Source organism: Plectropomus leopardus, chromosome 10 (assembly GCF_008729295.1).
Source record: "Plectropomus leopardus isolate mb chromosome 10, YSFRI_Pleo_2.0, whole genome shotgun sequence".
Lineage (NCBI taxonomy): Eukaryota > Metazoa > Chordata > Actinopteri > Perciformes > Serranidae > Plectropomus > Plectropomus leopardus.
In genome coordinates, this window is record NC_056472.1 from 13,803,035 (window position 1) to 13,827,831 (window position 24,797).

The window sequence follows — 24,797 nt, forward strand, 5'->3', positions numbered from 1 at the left end:
GGGGGTGGGTGGTAATACTGGCAGAAACAAAATGTAATATCTATGACTGTTTTTCGTCAGTTTACTATTACCTGAGACTACAAATCGTTTTTTTTTTTTTTTTTTGTGATAGGGCCATCTGCGTTTTAGCGTTGACCACCATAGTTCTCCTAAATGCTTGGCAAAAACGAGAGGTTTCAGTTTGATGCGATGTTGCAGCCTCACCATTAGCTTACACACTAGACCTTTAAGTAGAATGGACAAATCAAACACTGTCTCAAGATATGGCCATTCACATTTTTGCATTGACCACCATAGTTCTCCTATACGCTTGGCACACGAGAGAAGTTTCAGTTGGTTGCAATGTTGCAGCCTCACTACTAGACACCACTAAATTCTACACACTAGACCTTTTAATCAAACAGACTAATCAAACACTAAAGATAGAGCCATTTGCATTTTCATTGTTCCATTGTTCGTTGGTCACTATAGGTCTCCTACATGCTTAGCACATGGTAGAAGTTTAAAAACTAGACTAAAAATTAGACCTTTAAATTAACAGACAAATCAAACACTGTCTCAAGATAGGGTAATTTTTGTTTTTGTGTTGGCCACTGTAGTTCTCCTACATGCTTGGCACATGGGAGAAGTTTCAGTTGGTTGTATTTCTTGCAACCTCACCATCAGATGCTGCTAAATCCCACAAACTAGACCTTTAAATATTATTTACAGCCAGGAGAGGGTTAGCTTAGCATTGCAGCTAATAGCGCCTCTTCGTTCTATCGATGTAAAAACAAAAAAATCATGGTGACGACAAGAGACTCCAGGAAATCACTGGTCAAGTAACCTTGAATGGCATGTAACCTGGCATGTACCATCTGTATGTTACATGCCAGGTTAGCCATTTCCTCCTGCCGCCAGTTGATCGACTAAACTAAAGTAAACTAACTGTGTAACAGCTGTAGCTTTGGATACAGAAATAATGAAAAGACAGTATTACAAAGTTTGTGCATGTGAATTTCTGTATCTTGCACTCTTCTATTATAACTACAATAATAAAAACAAGAAGGGTCACAAACAATTTAATGCACAGGAAAATGTCATTTTAGCACACTGTAGATGACTAATGAAATCTGCACACTTCACATACATGGTCTTTCTAACTGACTGGACTAACTTATCCCCTGGGTGATCAGCTGTAATGTTCTCAAAACATACAGTTCTGAAGGTCGCACAGCAAGCCACCTTTCCACATGGTCAGTGATGCAATTGGCCATATTAAAAGCGATGTTTCTCCACCATTAGAACCATCAAAATTTAAAAATGCAAACACGAGAAGCCAATCAGGGAACACAGAGACACCAGACAATGGGCAGCTCTTATCATTATGAATTAAATAGAAAAGGCGCTGCCAAATGAGAACATGTGAGATGAGGTATTACTTGTCAGTGTTATCAGACTAAATATTATTACATGAGCAAGTGACAGGAAGTGATTAATCCATCTTAATCAGATATGCAAGCAATCCCTACACAAGATGTACGCTAATGCCAGGTAGAATGATGGCCTTTGAAGGCTTAGTGTAATCATGTATTGCTGATAAGCCACTTTCAGTCATGCTCAAAAGCCAATACCTCCAACCGGTAACAGCTTTACAAGGTGTGTGACACCTCAGAGCAGGCAGCTAAGCCTGAGGTTAGGTGGGCATCTACTGCTGTATCCTAACCGCAGCTATCGGAGATCTGATAAGGGCTGGCCTGTTCATCCGGTCAGCTGATAGCTACATTCCTCATCTGCTGCAGCCCCCCTCCATCCTTTTGGCAGTGTCCCAAAGGCTGTTTCAGGAGGAAAAGGTTAGATTTTGAGCAGATATCGCGAAGGTGTAAATGTTTTCTTTTTTAGGTATCTCCTTCTGGGTCTGTTGGCCTCGGTAAAAGGTTTAGTGTTGAATATTGACCAGCAAATACCTTCTTAATGGTTATCAGTCTATCTGTCTTTGTATCTAACTGTATGGCTCTTTGAGCTGAAGCTTTCTACTGGATAATCTAAATGTCCTTCCATTTTTCTACTCCGATGGTCTTAACTTTTAAAGCCTGGAGTGACATCACTTCTCTTCAGCTGCTTTCAGATGCCTTTCAGTATCAGTTTCAGTAAAGTATTTGAACCTGGAGAAAATTGGTGCAATTTTTCTTAAGAACATTGGGGGAAAGGCAATGAGCAAATTGGTAATACATCTTTCAAACTGTAAAAAATGAGCAGATTTAGAAGGTTACTTCTAAAAAGCTAGGGGAAAAAAGAAAAAAATCAGGGGAAAAACTACTTGTATAATTGTCAAAGTTGCACATTCAGAATTATGTTACAAATTTAATTTCTATTTTTCAAGCACTTTAAGGGGTTAAAGTACTGTCGTTCACCAAAACACTGTCCTGTCCTCCATGGTTTTATTTTTTTTTAGCAAAAGTGTAGTGCTGCAGATCTCTAGACCCACCAGTAAGTTCTGTAGCCTTTTTTAATCTTCCCCCAAACACCACCCAACGATTTCAGCACCACTTGATGCCAATGTGTTTCTCTTATGAAATCTTGAATCCATTTGCTGTAAACTGTTAGCTGCATTTGTTCCCCCAAACCCCCCATAGCCTCAGAACAAAAGCTAAAGCGCTATCAATTTATCAAGAACAGGGCAAATTGCTTGTGCACACGCACACAAACACACACGCATGCATAGAGAGGCATTAAGGACACTCACAGGGATTTTGGGCCTTAGAGCTAACCATTAATCAGAGACTTTGCTTACTGTGATTCTTTGGTGTGTGTGTACATGGTGTGGATGTGTGTGTGTGTTTGTATGAAAGGCAATACACAGAGAAGGATTTTGTACCTGTCCATCCAGCCAATACAGTCTTGCAGTCTTGGTCCAATGCACCTAGGTAAACAAATGCAGGACAAAAATTTAGACAAACAACATTCACACTTTGTCATATATGTGAGAATGATCAGACCCTGTAGTGAATTGAGTATAGCAGCACAGTAACTAATGGCTCATCAAACAAAAACTGGACCCATAGAATTGTTTTACATTTTTGCTGAGAATATTTGCTCTCAGTGGCCTTTTTTCACTTCGCGTGTTTGAAAATGCAGCCCACGTAATGGGAAGTATAAGCTTTAGCAAGACTCGGAGAGGTCACTCACGCAGAGTAAAATTATACTTTTCATGCAGGTCTACTTTATTACAGCACACATCTTTGGCAGCCTTCACACATTAGCCATATAATAATACATAATGAGATTTGCATTTAATTATTTATCATCATTTATATGTACTAGGGAATGCAACTTGCTAAATCGTATACTTTAGAGAAAAATACTATAAATTAGTTATCTTGAAGTTTCTAAAAATGTAATTGAGCATCATTTGGAATTTTTACCCTTCTTTTTTCTGTTCTTTTTCAAAAGCAATGCTTTTTTTATTTGTCCAGCAGTGGCTGTAATTCACAGTACCACTGACAGAGAAAAGGAACTGTTCCTGAAAAGCATATGCATTCATGTTACTGTGCAATTTGAGTGAAAGCCCAGACAAACCAAACAGACATCAAAGAACTAGTAGCACTGAACACCGACTGTTGCGTCGCCTCATGTTGCCTGTGTCTCTGCCAAAAATTTACACTTGAACACACCGCAAAGACTACAGCCAATGGCCAACAGGCACATAGGTTCTGCCCCTGCATGAGAGGAAATAACTCTTCATTCCATTTATCATTCAAAAAGGGAAACAGGAAGACTAACAGACACAAGAAACTAAAGTTTGCACTTCAACAACATAACCTAAATCCGAAAGAACAAATGATATTTACTGTACATTTGCAAACAATAACGCAAACAATAACAAGCCACTCCTACTCAAGAACCAAATGGCTAAAAATGATCCAACTCTATAATGACCATGTTTTGATCATGCCCTCTTAACTTTAGCTGCTTGTTTTTTTTACACACTTCCATTACTCTTCTTGTGCACTGAACTTAACTACTAACAGTGCTGGGGAGCAACTAGTTAGTGATTAAATTTCTAAAAAATATAAATGTAATCTGTTACAGTTTCTGGAAAAAAAAAACCAAAACATCAATCAAAATGTTGGTGATAACAACGGGGATACAGCCAAAAACAAATATGAACACATTATTTGACACTAATGCACTTGAGGACTTTTTAAGTTGTTTTCCCTATTTAAAACATTTCTCGGAAAAGTAATCAAAAAGTGAAAAATATAATAATTTTGATAAAATTATTAAAATGCACATTCACATTCTTCATAACAATCTTAACAGGGTAGTAGGCTGTAACCTATTACTTTTTTAATAATTACCTTCCCAACACTGATTACACAGCAGTAATTCTACTCCCCAAAGGGTTCTGCCAGGGTCCACTAGTGGGACACTGATTTAACGTGCTGAATCGGCCAAAAAACAGCTGACAATGGCCAACTACTGTCAAACGTTTGGCAAACACCACAATCACTGCGGTGACAGACGCTCATCAACAGCTAGATATAGACCAAGTGGCTGACGGTTGGCTTGGTGTGTCATGGCCCTAAAGCATTGCCCCAACAATGAGTCTCAGTATATTCTAATTAAATGGACCTGCAGTATTCTGTATCTGTCAATTTATCAATTTGTCAGTAACTTGATTCTCATATGGACTTTTATGTGCTGGTCATACTCATTACTCTATGAGCTAATATAACCCAGAACCTGAAGATATCTATCTGCCTCAGCCTTTATTGCTGTCTGTCAAAACAAACAATGTTTGTGTGCGTGTGCCTGTGTGTGAACATGTATGAGTCACAACTCTATCCTACAGGTTCAGTTTCAGTGTGTCCACACAGGTGACAGAACAAAGCTACATTGTCTTCTGATGGAAAGCAAAGCCCTCTGTTGGAAATGTCCCCAGTTCTGCTGTACTGATGCTTCAAATCTGCACTGTGCGCTACTGTCATCAGAAAGTCTGATGACAGTAGCGCACAGTCTTAATGCTTGCTCCAAAACCTGGAGGCTCCTTTGAATGTTAAGAAGTATGGGACAGTGGTTACATCCTTGTCTATGTGTCTTTTTCTCTTTGTCTGTCTTTCTCCCTTTCCTCTCCCTCCTACACCTTGTTTTCTGAGAGGTAGATCTGCTTATGAAGCTATACCTGTGACAAAGTGTCAGCGTGGTGTTTTCCATTTACGAGTGCATTGCTATGCTCGAGCGCGCTGGAGGCTGTCACTCAGGAGAGGAGAAATAACACACAAGGAAGTGGCATAAACTCCCTGTGGAGTTAAATACAAAATGATGTCTTACCAACCCTTGTTGGATATTACATTGAGCGATCAGTGGCTAGTGAGCAATGGAGAGTGGCAAGGTACTTCACTCACTCCTCTCACTTTCATTTTTCCTCCCTTTACTCTCATTTCCCGCTTTGTCTCTCTATTGATCTCTTTTATCTTGTAAGATGTTGGATTTTTTTGACTATCTTCTTATCAGACACTATGTATTAGGGCTGGGCGAAAAAAGCCTTATCACCATAGTTTTTTTCATATCAGTCGATATCGATATGTATCACGATATACATCAAATAACTATTTCTGTCAAGCTTAAAGGTTCCCTTTTACTCCTAAGTGAGATATGAAGATATCATAAGATTAATTTTGGTTTAAATATTTATTTTCTGTCAGACATTGAACATGACAAACATACTGTAGAACAGGTATCACCAACTGGCAGACCTATTCAACTAAAAGTAAAAGAAATCCAGAGGCTGGATGAGCAATGCGTCCTAGTGTTTCTAAATAATTACATCCAAAGTTTGATTAAACCTGAAACGAACATAAAGTAGTCTGTAGAAGTCTAAAGAAGGCACTTTCCACCTCCGCAAATGAGGCTGTTTCAGACACTTTGGTGCTGTGAGGAGAAGCTTTGCTCTGTTTGTCTGTCTCACTGCGCTGCTGTCAGACCATCAGCTGGTGAACCACGGTAATGAAACACTGTGCAAGCACATACGACTCAGTTGTCAAACACTGAGCTGTATTCTAGAGTCAAAGTCGTTCACCGCATTTGGTTCGCCGCAGCGCTATTCTTACTATCATTGGCTGTTCGTGTTGTCTGTCAAAACATGGCTGGAATGCATTCTATCGTCATTCTATTGACTACATCTCTAATCAATCAAGAAAAAGTTATGTCGCGATTGATATCGTTACCGTTTTTTCGCCCAGCCCTATGATGTATATGACAGAATATTCTGTACTCCAGAAAGTGGCATGGAAAAATTAAGCATCCTTGTGAAGCGGATGAGCTGGTGATGTAGTGAATACTGTGGCTGATTGGCTTACCAATAACATGGTACTTTAACCAAGGCAGTGCAGTGTGTTTATTCAATAGATGTATTTGTACCATCAACTTCTTTCTCATGACCATGCCTCCTTAGTAGAGCAGCATAGATTCCAGGAGAGCAGGGTTTTATGAAATTTATGGTGCAATGCAGCTTATATCGTGCTTTTTACAGTTTAGACTCTGTGGCTCTCTGTCACATGGCAGCAGTGTCAAGAGAGTGTACCACTTATGCCGCTAATTTTGACAATGTCATCACGATAAACTGATTTTTTATAAGTTGAGTGGCTTTGGTTCGGATGGTAGAGCAGTTGTCCACTAACCAAAAGATTGGTGGTTCAGTCCCTGGCCCCTGCAGTCTAAATGATAATGTGTCCTTGGGCAAGGCACTGAACCCCAGATGGCTGTGCCTTTGCACATTTACTGTGTTGGTGTTCATGTGAATGGTTATCACTCCTGATGAGCAGGTGGCACCTTGAACGGCAGCCTCTACCACCTGTATGTCAGTGGGTGTGTAAATGTGTGAATGCTGACTTATGTTGTAGAGTCCTATGAGTGGTCGCCAAGACTAGAAAAATGCTAAATGACTGCTATCTATTTAGTATTTGGGTCGAAAATTATGCTTATTTAAAAGCTGAGTAACCAGGCCCTTAGGGTTTGGATCAAGATGTATAGTCAGGGCAAATGTTTAAGTCAGGATTGTGGTTAGACACATTATATAATGACCCTGCTTAATGGAAGATGTCCTGCGTCCTTTTTGTTTCTTTTTCTTTTTGATGACAACGTACAGTGAAGAGTTTCTTGCCAGTTGTTATTTTTGAGTAATCTCCGGTGCCCTCGTGTGGATCACACCCATCTTGTTGCTTGGTTTTCAGTGTGATCTCAACTGCACACCCATAGAGTTTTGTGTATAAATCTCGCATATTTGTAATGCCATGACAGTGACAAAAACTGTTCACAGACAGTCAGACAGACATATTAACACCAGGCTAAGTTCTCAAAACTGCTTGTGTGGTAGTTCCTGCTACTGGGGTATCTCCAGGACCACATTTTGCTATGATGACAGGCAGGCAGACACACACGGATTCACAGGGTGAAAACAATACCAGCCCCACTGTTGCAGCTGCATGGTAATAAAGTATGTGTCACCCAGTCTCCAAATGGATTTTCCTAATGATTGGCCAGCACCCTTTCACACTGTTCAAGATGACACATGTTCCAGGTATTTGGGTGTTATCTGGTATATAAATGATACTGATTAATTTATTCATCTTTTATAGATTGCAGGAGCTAACTTCTGATTTATGAAGGAATGATAGAAATATCTCTTGTGGAGTAATGACCATTGAATCGGTGTCCTGACTGCACTTACCCCTGGGTGCAGTTGGCATGGCAGGGATGGCATTCATTGTTGGCTTCTGCATACTTGAAGATGAAGCTGTTGGCACCTTGCAGGCCATCCGGACACTTTTCCACGCAATTGGGACCGTCTTTAAAATGGAGGCATTTCAAACAATGCTCTGGGCCCTATGGGGAGTGAAAAGACAAAGCATTGTGTTTTTCAGATGCACAATTTCATTTTAAAATCATGCAGCTGTTATGAATAAAATGCACACAGTAGGCATATGCATTAACCACCAGAGAGGTGCTAATTCAAAAGGCATTTAATGGCAGTTCCTTTATTTTATTTTATTTTAACTTAATTATTAGGGTTTTAATACCATTCTGTAGCTTCCCAGTAGTGTTCCTCGTGTATAAATCCACATTTTGTTTCAAAATACTATTTTCCTAAGACCTTCTAAAACTGTTTTCCTTTGTTTAATGGCTAAAATACATTTTGCTGCTGTGCCCATCCACAGCAGTACCTTTCCTAGCTTCTGTGTAGGTTCTCCTGTTTGCCTCTCCAGAGTGGGGCCATTTTACTTTCCTACTGTAGGGAAAATACTGTGAATCCATGGGTAAGTACCTCATACAACTCCCCCTTAAAATATCTGAAACACCCTTTCAGTTGTTATTATTATTATCAGCACTTTAACCCACATCACTACTTTATGCTAACTGCTAAGTGGGCTGGAAAAACCCAGAAAAAGAACACAGATGGAAGACAACCTTTTACTGCCAACTATTATTATTGATATATTATAATAATAATTATTATTATGTTGACTGGTAGCATACTCTATATAAGTTTGAACATAACATTCCAGCACTAGATTGAAAAAAGCCAAAGGTTCTTTCTGGGTAACTTTGCAGTGAGTGTTAGGAGGTAATCATATTAACTCTCAGAACTTCCTCCAAACTTTACCATGACAGGTGGGTTTGGAGACAGAAAAGATATCTTTTTGTAACAGGACCAGTTATCACTGAGGAGTCCAGCTGTCTCTGGACAGCTTTCTCTCACAGATGTTCAGGTGACAGTTTTTTTCTCAAGTGTTGATTTCAAACTTTGTGTAAAGAGGATGTACTGTAACTATACCTGGAATCGTGAAGTCGGGCATAAAGGACAAATCTGTGGTGTCACAAATTTAGGGGATAAAATATCTGCTGAAGCCTCGCTCTGTTATGTAGACTGATTGATGGGTATATTTCTACATCAATAACTTGCCAAGTGCAGCTTTCTTAGCAGCTTTATAGATTAAATTGTTGTGCTTGTGTAACAGTGAAAGCTTGAGAGCAAAAGAGAGATAACAGGGAGCAAAAGACAGATGGTGAAAAAAAGAGAAGTACTGTAGAGTAATAAGGGGAAGAGAGGGAGAGAGAGAGTGGACAGGGATGCAGAATAACGCAACGAAGGGGAGAGGCAGAAGGAGCGAGTGAGATATAGTGTGAATAAGAGAGCAAGAAAGAGGGACGGGAGGGAGAGAGCAGACGAGACGCATAAAGCAGTGTTTGAGCGGAGCAGGCAGATAATAACCATCGCTCACAGCACACACAATGACCATAACAATCCGCCTAGAACAGGATTTATGGAGCTAATATAAGCGAAGGAGGAGGTAGAGGAAGAGAGGCTAAGCGCTCTCCCAGACAGGCCTCGTATCATCAACAGGCCAAAACAGCATCTCATTGACAAACAACACACACTAATACAAACTTCGTGTACAGACCATACAGACCCTTTACTCAAGTAAAAGTACCACTCAAACAATGTACTCCATTACAAGCAAAACTCCTGCATTCAAAATTTGAGTAAAAGTACACAAGTATAAGCAGAAAAATGTAATTTTGCTTCTTTTCCATTGCACATAAAACCAATTGACACCTGCTAACATCTGGCTTTTTTATGCAATGGACAAATGTTTAATCGGCATTCACAACCAGGTCAATTTACTCTGCGGCAGTCGCAGGTATTTATCGCCTCCGGCTCTGATCGGCATGATGGATGCAGATGCAATGACAGGCTACCACTAAAAACTGTCTGTCTCCACCGAAGTAGCGCTAAACACTGATCCAAATTGACCAAATTACTGAAAAAGTAAGTAATGTGCAAAGCGAAGTAACCACTGTAACGTTTTCACAAGCCTCATCCATGCTTCTCTCTGCTGTTTACCTGTTTGCTTGTCGTCGGTTACACCTGTCCATACAGCTCTTTTTGCAGTATTAAAAGTATAAGTAAAATATCCCCCGTGACCAACATGACATTATAAGGAAATGGATGCATCAGTGAGTAAGCATCCATTCTTAAAGGTCACGAGATAAATCTGAGGGGTCATAAGATGATTAATGGGGCAGTACAACAGAAAAGGCTGTGATACAAAAATTTGTGTTCTATGTCAGGAATTTTCTCCAGTTTTATACCCTTGAGTTTGGCATTTGACCATTGTCATATATCTTTGGAGTCAGAAAAGACCATATTTAAGGAAGATGGTGGAGATAACTGTTACACAACTGTTTGCTTGGTTACTGGTTAATAGTATTTTTTGCTGCTGAAATATAAAGTTTTAAAATTATTAAAACAAACAAGAAAAAATGAATATTCAACTCTTGTGAAAGCCTTGCAGTACAACCAAATGCTGAGCAAGATTTTTCTGAACTGAATACGCACTGAAATGGAAATGTCTATGTCTATGTCCACGTCCACATCTATACTCCGTAAATCTTGGGTTATACCATGATTGCGTTACTCCAACTTGTTTATACAACTAAGATTTTTACAAGAGCGGGAAAATATGAGCACATTTGCGATTTGCTCTTCCTTATCAAAAAAAGTAATAGTTCAATTATTACAAAATCACCTGAACTTGTCTTCTCAAATTCAGTCAAATTGAAAACTGAATGCAGCCTAGACATTAGCGGGGAACTCAGACATCTAAACTGTGACAAGGCCCAACTAGACACTCATTTTTTGTAATAGGCTTACTTTAAAATAAAAAGAAGTATATGACAAGTAACTATGGCTGACAGATAAATGTAATGGAGCAGAAGTAAAAATTAGAACAAAATTGAAATACTTCAGTCAGTACTAAATCACACACACACACTGCACACACACTAATTAACACATACACGAGCTAAGACATGCACTCACTCACTCATACACACACACACACACACACACACACACACTGTTCTTGCTAAACAAGGGGTGACCAAGGTAAAAAGATGACAGCAACAGAAGATAATTATCCTTTGGCAAGCATAGAGGATTTTGTATAAATGCTTGGTCATACATAACCAGAGGTAGTGTCTGTGCATGGGCTTGCGTGCATGCGTGTGTGTGTGTGTATGTGTGTGTTTGTGTGCATGTACACTAATGCCTCTGCGTGAGTTCTTTGTAGCTTGTGTGTGTACGAGCATGCATTCAGCCCAGTGTAATTATGCAAATTGAAAGTCTTGCTGCTCTCACTGGCTTTAGCAATGGGCCTGGCACTTCGCTTTTTAGAAGTGTCTTCCCACCCGTGGTTATTGGTGTGTGTGTGTATGTGTGTGTGTGTGTGTGTGTGTGTGTGCGTGTGTGTTGTGTGTGTGCGTGTTCAATGGTCCCATCACATCAGCAAGCTAAATTATGTGACAGAGCAAACAAACAGTGTTTAGTCCAGCAGGGCATTGGTACATCCAAAATAGTGACAGGAATGCACTGCGTTGCGACCAAAGTACCCTGCTGTAAATTTAAATTGGTCTGCTTGTGCGCTTAACATTGACGATTGTGTGTGGTGTTGTAAGCGATGTGGGTATAAATGAATATTTCTACCTCTTCTATCTCTCTTCCTTCAATTTTATTCAATGGCAATTAATCTTTATGGTGTCAGAGCGTAAAGGCTTTTCAAGGCATGATCAGGTATATCAGGAAGGATTTACAAGATATTTTACTGTGATATAAGGCTCAGACCAAGTCATCATGATCTACTCTATATCTGCTGGAGTCCTTAAATATACTCCCACACTATACCACAGAATGATTTTAAGCATTAATGACGAGTTGGAGAGATAAAAAGCGTAAAGGGGAGAGGAGGCAGAAAGAAAACAGTGGACAAAAGGGAAGAGATGAATGCAGCAGCTTCTGTGAATATGACAGTGGCCAATTCAATTCAGTGGTCATAAAGAGTATACTGCTACTTCAACAGATTCAAATGTGTTATATTCAGATGTTATATGTTTCACTATTAAAGCAAACAGCTTGTGCCCCAGAGTGTGTAACTGCAGTGTGTGTATCAGCCACAAAGTGTGGAACTTTTACAGAACATTGGAGGGTTTTACAGACAGAAGTGTCAATATTAAATATTGACATAAGCAGATTTTTTTTATATTATTCATAATGGAACAGCTTTGCAACTGAAGGTTAAAAGAAAAATACTTGATATAAGAGAAAAACTTAAAAGACTTAAATAACTTAAATATTTCTTACCTAAGTTTTTTTTTTTTTTTTTTTTCTTAAATATTTTAGCCTGAGTTATCTTTTTCAAACACAAATTGATCAGATACCAAATACTGAGTGGATTTATTTATAAGACAAATGCTGTATTCACATGGATTCAGGCAGACAGCAAACAGCAGACGGACAACACCTTCTGGACAGCATGGGATAAACAAAAAAACAGTTCCACAGAATGACAGGATGGTAAAAGGAATCACACATGACAATAAATTGCTATGATGATGATGTTGGTTGCATTGTTAAAAAAAATATTGAATATAATACATTAAGTTAAATTCTTTTGGTGTCTATTGTTTTGTGTAATTATTCTAGTAACACATGCGGCTATAAAATGCATTTTTCTCTTAATATCCTATTGCAAACTTAAAAATAAGGTTGTAGTCCCTTCAAAATGTAAGTTCTTTATTACTTTCCAACCTAGAGAGTGGGAGGATAACTGCAGTTGTTTGTGTATGTCTGAAAAAGAAAAGATATGCTTCTCATCCTCTGTTTTGCACGTTTTCTCCTTGTGTGAGGGAGCTATGCAACATCCAGTTGTAAACTCCACTGTGACAGCAAAAAAGTTAAAATATTTTAACCGTCTGTCTGCATAAATCCATATAAATGTACCATAAATGTGTGAATTAAAGCATTTTAATACAAGATAAGGACACAGAGACATTTGTAAACTGAACCCTGAATTCCCTAGCTTTTTGGGTTTTTTTAATCTAATTTATGAATTGCTGTCACAACACATACCATGTATAAATCAGCCTATAGGTGAGCATAATTGCTAATAATTAGGAATAACTTTTACTTTGTACTGATTATTTTACAAAATACAACAGAATCTCAACTGGGAAACATTCACAGTCTAGTAAAATAATGTCACAAAAATCGGTGTGTGCGATGAATGAAATAACCCCTGTAGAGCCCCTGCAATTCTTTGTGCTTTGTTCTTTCTGCAACCTAGGTGTGGTTTGAGCTCATCGCTAGCTTCGTCAATGTAGTCTTTTACGTGATGGTGAAACAGCACCTACTGTAGATGGGGCCGACAGATGTGTTCATAAAAACGCAGGGCAGTGACGGTACAGATTCTTCATGCACCAGAGCTAAAGAATAACATGACCTCCTGATGCACATTCAGCCCATGTTAGACCTTTTCATATGAGTCCACGTCACTCTGTCACAATTAAAAGAGTCCAGTCTGCACTGTTGTACATACACTTCACTGATAAACCAGAGAATTCTACAGTAACACTGAGCAAAATGATCAGATGATGTCTCTCTCTCTCTTTGTCTCTCCAAACAGTTTGTGTGGCATGTATCCCAGAGAGGAAACAATATACTGTAGCTGTAACACTAACTTTAAACTTAAAATTATAAATTGATGGTTTTAATAAATGCCCTGTCTGGCTTTAGGAGGTGCTGCACCACCTCAGCACCCTTTCCTCTCTTGTCTATACTATCTGCATTAGTAATAAATAAAAAAAATAATAAATAAATACAGATATTTAAACATTGTAAGCATTTTTATAGGCTACCATAAAAATTAAAAAGGGCATACTACTTTTTCATTCAGGCAGCTATGTAGGTCTCTAGTGATTGGTTAGGGAACATCAAACCCCCTCCCTCATATAAAATCAATCAAAGTGGACACAGTGTCAGACTGGTGATGGAAACTGAGTGTAACAAGTTGGCAATTCTTTCTAATATCATGCAATAACACCACTGCTATGTGCAAAAATAATGTGGACCCCGAACATCACAGTAGTGCCATGTTGTGTAACTTGACAACTCTGTGATGCGTTACATGCAAATCTCATCTTCTGTAAAAGGTATTCAATAAGATACTTGAGTTGAGATGAAGACTTCATTTCCTGCTGTGAAACGTAATCACTTTCTAATCTTTCAGTACAGACATGGTAATAAATGTGCTGCTTGAACATAAAACGACAAACAGTAACAGTGACAAACAATAGCAACCTCTCTACAATAGATCTGCCATTATCACCTATTCTGTCCATAACATTACCTTTATTCATGGCCGTAGTCGTTCCTCCAATCTCTCTCTGAGGAGGGCATTAGGCCTATCAAATCACTGTGTGTAAGCTGTAATGTAATTGCTACGGGCTCTGTGGCCATAACATGATTGCTGTAATCCATTTGTGGTGCAACAGGTTACCCTGGGATATTTCCATTATGCACAGCTTGACTGAAGTCACACACACACATGCACGCACGCATGCACGCACGCACGCACACACACACACACATTCACAGGCTGAAATACTACCTGATTGTACAGTACTTGTACACGGAAATTACAAGGTGCCAAAAAAGGACATATTGAAACGGCTGCTGAAAGTCACGTATTAAGTCATTTAAACAATGAATTTACCTTTTATACAAGACTTCTCAACTAATGAAGATCATCCAAATGACCAAAAATAAGACAACGAGGATGTAAACATCAGACTTAATCTGGTTTACATGTGTTTTATTAATCTATTCAGCTAATAAAATAATTTCCAAATACTTTGACTGCTGTAAGTTTTTCATCAGATTAGTTTTTTTTTCCCCCAACTGCTGGAAGCAAGCTACAGGCATCTGTATGGTTTCTTGTTATTGCAGCCACCCTGCCATCACTTGTCTAAGAAGCCAAATGTAGGGTTGTGAGGTTTCAAACGACCAGCCAAGATTATCAAACCAACAACAACAAACACGCTCAGCCAACAACCACTCTGGCCTTTGCTACCCATGTTTGTACACTCACACACAAACACTCCAGTAGTTCTGGGGGAAAAAAAACTACCTCTAAACTATATTGGGCAAACTATGTGACAGAGTGCGATGGGACACAAAAGACAGCCACGGCCCCTCTGGCTTGCATCTGTCGCAAATCATCCCTCTCTATCAAACAGCGAGATAAGATTTTAAGAGAAAGCGCAGGGTCAGGGGCCTCATGTGGCTGTGGGTGTACTTTGCCGGAGAGGCAGACAGAAATGAAGGTCAGGGATTTTCTTTTTCACTCTGGCATTTTTCTAATGTACAGCTGCTACCAAACAATCTTTCAAAGACTATGACTTGCTATGACTTTTGGGAAAAACAAACATATCGTTCAATTACTTTTATTTAAATAAAGAAAAGGAAGAAGAAAGAAAGCCTGTCCCTGAAAACATTTTTGATGGTTAAAGAAGTATTTTGTGAAAAGGAAGATGGCCTTCTAATAAAACTAGGACGTCTATGCAATAGAAAGATGCAAATACTTTTAAAATTGGTGCTACATGACCAGAGAAATTTAAAAAAAGGGACACTTTTGCTCAACAGGTACAAAACCTACTACGATCAGAATGCAGTGTGCCACACCACACCAACGAAGGATGCTGCTGGGGGGTGACATAATGCAAACTCCTATGTGTAAAACAATGGCATCCAGCTGAGGAGAAACAATCTCGTAATACTGTTTAAATGTGCTTCTGAAAACATCTGAGGCAAGAAAAATGCAACTAGGTTACAGTATCTTGATTTATATTTAATCAGTGCTGCTTAATTTTACTGTTTGATCTCCCTTTTTTCAGCTTTTGTTTTCACTTTACAGGAAGCAGTGTGGCTGTTCACACACTCTCTATCACAGCTAGACCCGCCACTAAAATGTGTTTCTGAAAGCATTTTAGGTGACAAATAGGCAGTGCAGTAACATTATCTTGATTTATGTTCAGTCAGCACTGCCGAGTTTTACCATTTCATCACATTTCAGTCAGTTTGAGAGACACAGAAAGGAGCATGTCTGTCTCTTGATGCAGTCTGTACTCTTTGTGTTGGCGGTTGCAACACAGGTGGCAGGCAATATGAAAATGCTGAAGTATAGCAACAGCCCAGAGAGCAAAACTCCACTGGATGATGACGTGTTTTGCATCGAGATACATCATCTGACAGAGTTTAGCCGGGAGAGTAGGAACATAGGCACTGTTAACCTGAGAGGGAAGTTTACCATAGTTCATTTACACATACTACCCACATCGTTTTATTACAAAGCTAGACAAAAAATGGCAAAGTATACCTTTAACATCAGATACAGATCCATATACAGTCACAAGCAGACATGTACTGAATACAAACCCACTGTAAGTTAGCATGCAAAATGATGCTGATCTTAGCTAAAAAAATAAGTTTTACCTTTGACTCGGAACATGAGACATAATCAATAGCACAGCTGAAAGGCACACTTTGACTGCTAATACAATAATTAATCATAGTCGAAGATAACCGCAGGGAATGTCTGCAGCTCCAAGTCATTTGGTTTGTGTTGAGTGAAGCAATGCTCTGGCTTTGAATACTTTTCTTTGGGGGCCTTTACAGCCCTTTCAGATGAGTCTGCTTTTAGCTCAAGTGATTGCTGTTTTTAAAAGTTTTATGGGATTTGTTTTTAGTAATAAAAAACAGAATACCATAAGTGATTTAAATCCTTAAAATAATAAAAATCATATTTTTTTTAGATTAATAGTTAACCTTGTACTGATATACAGAGACTAAAGTTGCTTTGTTCTCACAGTCACATTATGCTTCTGATTAGCCAAAGCTCCGTGGCTTCTAGCTTTAAAGGGGCAGTAAAACCTATGTATTTTTTATTTAGCTATTTATTAATCCTGTTTGTTTTGCTGTGGGTTGCTGAGTGTTGGTGGTATTGGCTGTAGAGATGTCTGCCTTCTCTTCAGTATAATGGAACTCGATGGCATTCAGCTTGTGGTGTTCAAAGAAAAAAAGAAAAGAAAAAAAGAGAAAGAGGAAGAAAGGAACTCAACACAATGTTTTTTTCCAGACATCATGACCTGGTTACTCAAGATAATCCACCGACTTTGAACCACACTCTTTCTCCTAAACTACAAGAGCCAATCGTATCACCGCGCTGGTTTTTCACAATCCACCCCAGCGAAGAAAAGTGGATTTCATGTGTGCATCGTAGCTGTCACTGTGGTTGATGGTGTAGTTCGTCAGTAGGAAAAAGGAAACTGCCCACAACAAGCTCTGTGGATTAGCTTAAGTCGCTGAGTCATGATTTCTAGAACGAGACATTGCTATTGAGTTTTTCAAATTCCTTTTTTTTGGTGATTTGAACACCACAAGCTGAGTGCCATCTAGTTCCATTATATAAGGGAGAAGACAGACATCTCTGGGGCTGAACATTTCCAACACGCAGCAACTCACACCAAAATAATCTAGACTGATGAATAGCACGACAGGTAAGAAGAAACGAATAACTATTTTTTAAATTTTTGGTTTATCTATCCCTTTTACATAAATAAGACTGCGTCTCATCTTTTAATATCAGAATAATGTCATTATTTTTGTTTATTTTGAATGCTATTCCTCTTTAATAATAGATAAAAGCAAACATAAACAAACTGTCCTCTTCTTGTCTACATTAGCCTGACATACGTGAGGTAAATGAGAGGAGTATCTTACCGCACCATTGCAGGTCAAAGAGTCATCTTCAGCTCGCTCACACTGGGCATCACACTCCACACACACTGACCCGTTTGCATATTCTCGGATATCCCTGAGAGAGGAGGAGTAAAGGGATGGATAGGGGGATTAAGATGGGTGAGGATAAAGAGGTGAGACAAGAGTGGGAGCAAAACATTATTTGTGAGATTAAACAATATTAGCAGCCACATGCTAGTTGCTGCACTCAAACAAACTGTAATCTACATTTGTCCAGTCATAGCCCTTTGAACAAGATGTGCCTCTTTGGTTGAGGCACATCTTGGTACATCTCTGGTATGATAATACAAGGCAGCTTAATTTGTAGCACATTTCATACAACAGGGCAATTCAAAGTGCTTTACAGAGCAATAAAAAATCAAAGATAATAAAGGATACAGATATAAAGACTTCAATCACCTCCTTTCCATATGAGCAAATGATAAATGCACCTCTGTGCCACATGAAGTCCCACCAAATACTAGATGACTTATATAATAGGTTTTCATGATGCTAGTGATTACACTTTTTTTTTTTTACAAACTTTTCATTACAGTTTCACCAAAACACAAAATTTCAGAAAAAAGTGAAAACAGACAACTTTTCAGCTCCTTCCGCCCAAGCAATTTCAAATGGTATTACTGTTGTCGCAAAGACAACCGGATCACTTTCTGTTTTTCTCAGAACCATGCAACAGGGCTGTTTTTCTTTTGCCCAGGGTACTTTCCACAGTTACTTTGGCTGTTGCATACCCCCCCATGGTAATTATAAAGAACTTACAGTGATACTCTTTGGTGACTGGGGGTAGGTACTGAAAACATAGCACTATTATCTTCTTGTTTTTGTTTTGCATTGGTTGACACAGTTCCTTTGAGCCATAAATCAAGCCTTCATTTTCCTGGGAGATTGTAACCGGTGGCAGACTATGCAATTCTGTTTGCTATGCTTTATAAAGGATCCCTCTGCTTTTGTTGGCAAGTCCAGCCCTACTATTACTACTACTACCACTACTACTCTTACTACTACTACTATGACTACTACTACTAAAACAAAAACAATGGCAATGACAATCTTTATTTATGTGTGGCATACAGAGGGTGTCTATTTACACATATTAATTTATGTCTCTGCTAACATAAAAAGATATGGCAGTGACATTGCTTAGGCAACATGCTTTTTAGGTATTACCTCCTGGTGAAAACTACAACTATTAACTTAAATCTGTCAGGTAGTGAGAAACAGGGTGTAATTCAGCATCTACTCATGAAAAACAAAGATTTGTTTTTGCAAAATCAGTGGACAGACATTTTCAGTTTTCAGTTTCAGTTTGTGTAAAAGAAAGTTAAATCTTAATCCCAATGTCAATATATGACCACTTTTAATCAAAAATGTCTGAATCAAGTTCAGGATGCAAGTTCTAAGAGGACAGAGGGAGGGTTTGAGAGAGATAGAAGAACTGTTAGTAATGGATAGGTTTTTCTGTTTCAGTGCTTCAGTTTGTTTCTTACATTGCTTACTTTGGAAGTAAAGGTCAGTGGATGTAGTCATAACATCAATAGGCAGTCCCAAACACACACCTACACACACTCCTGTTACACCCACATGCACTGCAGCTAATTAGCTAACTGTAGTACTGATACCATCATGCAGAGGGTCGTTGCAGTTGAAAGGTGCAGTACCGGTGAGGGGTGCGTTTTCAAACGTTTTCAAAAATCAATTAAATTAAGTGCCTTGTTATTCAATTTCTGAAATCCCCTTATAATAGTAGAACACCAGAGTGGCCTCGAAAAGTCATTACATTTGACCACAGTGCGGCTGAGTTGGCGCTTTGCCTTTGTCACCACAGGACAAGGAGAATGACTTTTGGGTACTTCTTTTTTGGTCAGTGCGGGAAAACAGAATGTTCCATCTCAGCAATAGAGAAAAAAAGTGTCGTTGGCCCAGTGGGATCTAAATCAAATTAGTATTAATTATGCTTCATCTGGCCTTCATAAAACCTTCCAAGAGGCAAGGGAAGTAAGCCTTTGTCTGGGTGTGTGCTGGTTGAAATAATAAAGGCTGCAGTGTAGCTGGAAGATATCACTGACGCTTAAGACTTATAGGCCATGATGTTCTGCTGTGTTCTGCTGTGTTCTGCTTTTCTGCGTTTTCTCCCTGTTAATAAGGGACAAAGATACAACACATTTGCAGTGAATACTAAACCTTAAAATGGGTTTTATGCAAAATTAACATGGATTTCAAATGGCTTTTGGAAAAAAACAACACACAGTCAAACCTGTATGTTCAAAATGGACAAATAAAACAGTATTTTCAATAATAGCCCCCAAACAGTTCTCACTTTGTAAACATTTTGTACAACCACTGACAAATCATTTCAGGCAGACACTTCAAACTCCTTGTTGTTCTGCTGCTGTCTAACTATGATGTTTACATGAGCCACTGAGGCTAAACCCATACAAGCTGAAACCTAAGTTACATTATGTACATCACCATATGAATGAAGGGACATTCTTGTGGTTAAGCAAGCATTGTATTTTAAACCCGGTCCTCAAGTACCTCTGCCCTTCAAGTTTTTGTCATGCACATCTGATATGAAGTTCTGCCCACCATTTCAGCTGTTATCAGGCCTTTCAACAGTCCTTATCAATGGTTTTAACAGGCCCTCAGGGATTTTGCAGGCAGTTTTGCCGATTGTTCATACCTGAAATGCCTGATTTCACGGCATCATTTTATGAATTTTGCACTGCGTGTTGGGATTTGCATAGGTGTGATTCAGATGTGAAATTGTGGGGGAAAATGAAAACTGCAAAAAGAGTTGTGATGCTGTAACAGATTCTAAGCTTATGATTATGACCATTCAGTATTTCCCATAGATTAGAATGTATTCATGATGGTAGGATGGTGGGGTCACTAACTGCTGGCGATCACTTGTTGCAGCTGTTCAATGCAACGCAGAATGATCCTTTCCGTGAGCTACTTTTCACCTGCTCTCTGCCTGGTAAGCATGTGCTAACACAACACAATGTGACTCAAACCCTACTTGTCATAATATCTCGGTTGTTTACAGGCCTCACACCTGCAGTTAACATCCGACACCGAGCCGTTATTCTCACAATGACACTGAAATGGCTCTGCTTTGTCATTAAACCTGGTAAAAACCGTTTGGTGATGTTAGAGGTATAATGCTAACAGTTAGCCCTGTCACTGTGTGAGTGACTTTGTCCCAGACACAGAGCTCTGTTTGTCTCATGACAAACAGAGCTTTGTGTCTGGGCTGAGATAATCAAAATGCTCCATGCAGCTCTACAATTAAATGTCAAATTTGCAGTAAAGGTGCTGTGACTGGACAAAATTGCAAGGTCATGCAGAATTCACTGGCCAGGTGGAATTCGCCTTAAATGTCTGACAACATTGCAAAATCCTGGATGGACTGGTTGTAAGTGTCAAAGATATGGGTTAGAAAAAGCCTGCCACACGCGCAGTCAGAAGGCCTTCATCAGGTGATGAAATGGCAGCTTGTGTTAATTGTTTGGTGGCGATCTGTTGGGGCAGTAATAATTATTACAAGGGCAAAAGAGGAAATCAGGTGTATGTATCAGGTACATGTATGTAGCATAAAGAGTGATAGAGATAGAGATTAGGTAGGACAGACTGGTGGTGTTTGGTTCAAACAAACACTTTCACCAAGGAAAAAGTTAGCGTTGACATATTTCACCAGAGATGTTTGGACTGATGTACCATGATATCTTTTCCTAAACCCAACCACAAAGCTTTTGTATCTAAACCTACCAAATGTGTAAGTGAGGCCAAATGAAACTGTTTCCCAATGTTGGCTTTTCAATGGCTATGCAAGCCATTTAAGTAGATTTGTTGCACTTCTATTACAAAACCAATCCACATATTAATAAAGCTGGTGCAACAAAAACTTGGAACAACTGGGCATCTTGAGGATTTGATCATACAAGTGAATGCTGGACAAATACCAAATAAAGGCACAGACAATGATGAAATATGAAATATTAAAAGTAAGACTCATGAGACAGACATAGTGGCAATGCTCAGAGGATAAAGTGGTGAGGTTGCATTCAGTGAAGTGCTACATTTGGTACATGATGAGCCAGTAACGCTGACGGTGTGGGTGGTGCAGACGTGCAGGTGGACAGGTAGGCAGGGCGTGGCCCCGTGCGCAAGCAGTGACTGTGACACGCAGTGACACGCCTAGCCCCCCTGCCCTAACAGCACCTTCTGGTCCTCCTCATCCTCTCCAATGTGGCCACTAAACATTTTTTGATCAAATAAAGACTGAATTTAAAAGCATCTTTCCAGCAGTTCTGAAAAGCAAAAAATCTCAAATGTTATTAATGAAACTCACCAGGGGAGTGGGTCTTGTCACCATCTTTGTGAGGATAGGATAGAATCAAGCTATACTTCCTTTTAAAGTCAAGGGCCCCCTATTGTTTTGAAACTCTGCAGGGGTGCCTTTTAAACTGAGAGTTACCACCACGTCTTTAATTGTTCTTTTCACCCCCCGGCTCTTAAATATTTTCCATAGTAAACAGAAAAATTACTGCTGAACTTGAAAGCTGTATGAAAGAGCCTTGGGGTGTTTTTGAACTGGAATTTAAGTTTTGATGAGCAGGTTGTGCAGCAGGTCTATTATTTGAAAATTCTACCATTTCTATTCATAGCTGAAGGATGACCTGAGAATGTTTATATATTTGTCCTTGATTTCATCAGTGGAACACACTTTAATGCTGCTTCACACCTACAGGGGTTCTGTCAAGTACTTAATATAATAATCAGTTTGATCTTTCCAGCACTGGTAACCTGCTAGTTATATGAAAGTACGATAAAGGGGAGTGTTTGATAATTATAGTTACTTAAGGCAAAAGTTTCCTGCATGCTTGATATCAAAGTCCTAGGTCCAGTAAGGGCTCAGCATTCGCCAACAAGACCGTTGAAAATGGCACAACATGTAGTGCTTAATATTTTATTATTCATTTTTCATTTTAGATAATTTGTTTCACATAGATTTTAAAAATATATATTTTAAACATCAAAGTAATATTTATTATAGCAGTTTGTCTTTAAAATTTAAAAATTGGATGAGCGTTTGATTCATCTGCTTTAATAAACCAATAATACAAAACAAAGTGATAATTAAATCACTTAGAGGGGCTTAAACTGCAGCACTCTCAGGAGTTTTTTAAAACATTTTTTTCATCTGTGGTTAGAATGAGTACCTGTTCACTCTTACCGTGCTTACTATCGAAATTTCGCTGGAAATCAGTCAGTGACTTTCACTGCCACAAACTCACTCTCTGTGAAAACTGTACTTGAAATTCAGTTGAAATGTATTATTTGCATCTGAGGTTTTCATTGTAAAGCACTTTATTAGGTTTGAAAAACCACCGTATGAAGTATAAAGTTATTTCATTTTATAATTTAATGATCAGCATTTAACGTGTGATTTTAATTTATTTACAATAGGAGGGAAAAGATCTGTAAAAGTGATGTAATTTTCAAACTGCTACCTCTGCAGATGGAAACCATCTGATTCTCTCTTGGTACTGACCCAGTGCTATACTTTTTTGTACTGTTTGGCTGGATGAGATGTGGTATACAGAGTTTGCTCCAACTATGCCCATAACCTTACAAAGTACTCATTGGTTACCAAAGACACCTGACAAACACATTCATAGAGTACATAGACTACATTTCCAAGGTATGTGATCAAGGACTTTATGTTAAAATGCTGAGGGACTGGGAGGGAGGGCAGTGAACCTGTGAACCTTCAAAAGGCTTATTTATCATTGAGTCAGTGGTGTCATGTTGAGTGTTGCAGTGATGCTATGTTGATGCTGCCTGCCTTTTAACAGCAGAACATGAATAAAATTGGCCTGATTTTGTTCCATGTGAACCTTGCACCACACAATTAATAAAAGCGGCACAAGCATGAGGATAAGTAGCTGCAGGATCAGTGGTTTACTTGATGCTCATTACGACCAGACTAGACAAAGTATGTCTGGGCTGATTAATAGGCATTTCCAAATATATTACATTTGTGTCCAGAGACAGTGGGGTATTTGGGATGACTGTCCGAGACAGTCATCACACAGAGTTATTTTGTGGTGATTTACCTGGCCTAGAGAAAAAGGGGTATCTTTACTTACATCTGTGACACCAAGGTAAGACTGCTGCCAAGATGCAGACCACAGTTTGTTTTGAAGCAGGACATTGGCAGCAATTTCCATTAAACGTGGGTACTTTAAGCAAAAACATGATGTTCTCATGACCATAACCTAGTGACCACCTGGGTTTTTTTGTGCCTAAATGTAACCATATGTTAACAAAGTGTTGTTGAAATGTAAAATTTCAACATTCCCCACATTTATTCTGGTGATTGGGTTTGTGAGCATCAAGTAGAAAAAGATGAAAACATATACAGGGTGTGCAAGTTTGTTTTTTTTTTTTTGTTTGTTTTTTTAACGATTGGGACGAACTTAAAACATAGTTAGGACCTGAGGACATTTAGACACACTGTGATCTACCAGGATAAAGTGTATTTGTGCATGCATGTGCATAACTCACCCTTCAAAAAGGTTGCAAGTATCCACGCAGGTACGTCCACGGCTGAAGTATCTGCAGGACAGACACTGGTCTGGGCCAGGGCCCCAACACCCTGCATCCGAACACAGTGGGTCACACACCATGCGCTCCTTGGCTGCTCAATAAACACACACACACACACACACACACACACAAAAGACAGTATAACAACAGGATTAGATCCATGTAGAATGCAGTTGTGTTCTGATGACTCAGTGCAGATACAGAGAATAAACCCTTAATTGACCCAAATTGGCTGGATATAAAAAGTTTCAGAATAGATTTGAAAAACATGATATGTGAAAAATGCATGGCTCGATGTCCTAAAGCATATACAATATGCAAGGGATCATTTTGTGCATTAAAATTCTCTGCCTCCAGAGAGCAGCTGTTAATTTGAGGTGGTCCGTAAAAGGTGTGTTTTTGTGGGGATTACTCTCCCAAACAATGGCAGGTGCAATTGCAGAAGAACAGAGGAGTAGACTTGAGGCTCAAAGATGTGCCAAAGGAATAA

General features: G+C 39.0%; 1 protein-coding gene across 1 annotated transcript in view; it reads right to left on the reverse strand.

The window, feature by feature from the left end:
- Positions 1–24,797, reverse strand: part of erbb4b (erb-b2 receptor tyrosine kinase 4b) — a 410,234-nt gene that overhangs the window by 74,074 nt on the left and 311,363 nt on the right. The window contains exons 13-16 of the mRNA XM_042495287.1: positions 24,266–24,398; positions 17,657–17,750; positions 7,712–7,866; positions 2,858–2,902 (exon numbers count right to left, since the gene is read on the reverse strand). Coding sequence (XP_042351221.1) covers positions 2,858–2,902; positions 7,712–7,866; positions 17,657–17,750; positions 24,266–24,398 — 427 coding nt within the window. The remainder of the gene's footprint in view (positions 1–2,857; positions 2,903–7,711; positions 7,867–17,656; positions 17,751–24,265; positions 24,399–24,797) is intronic.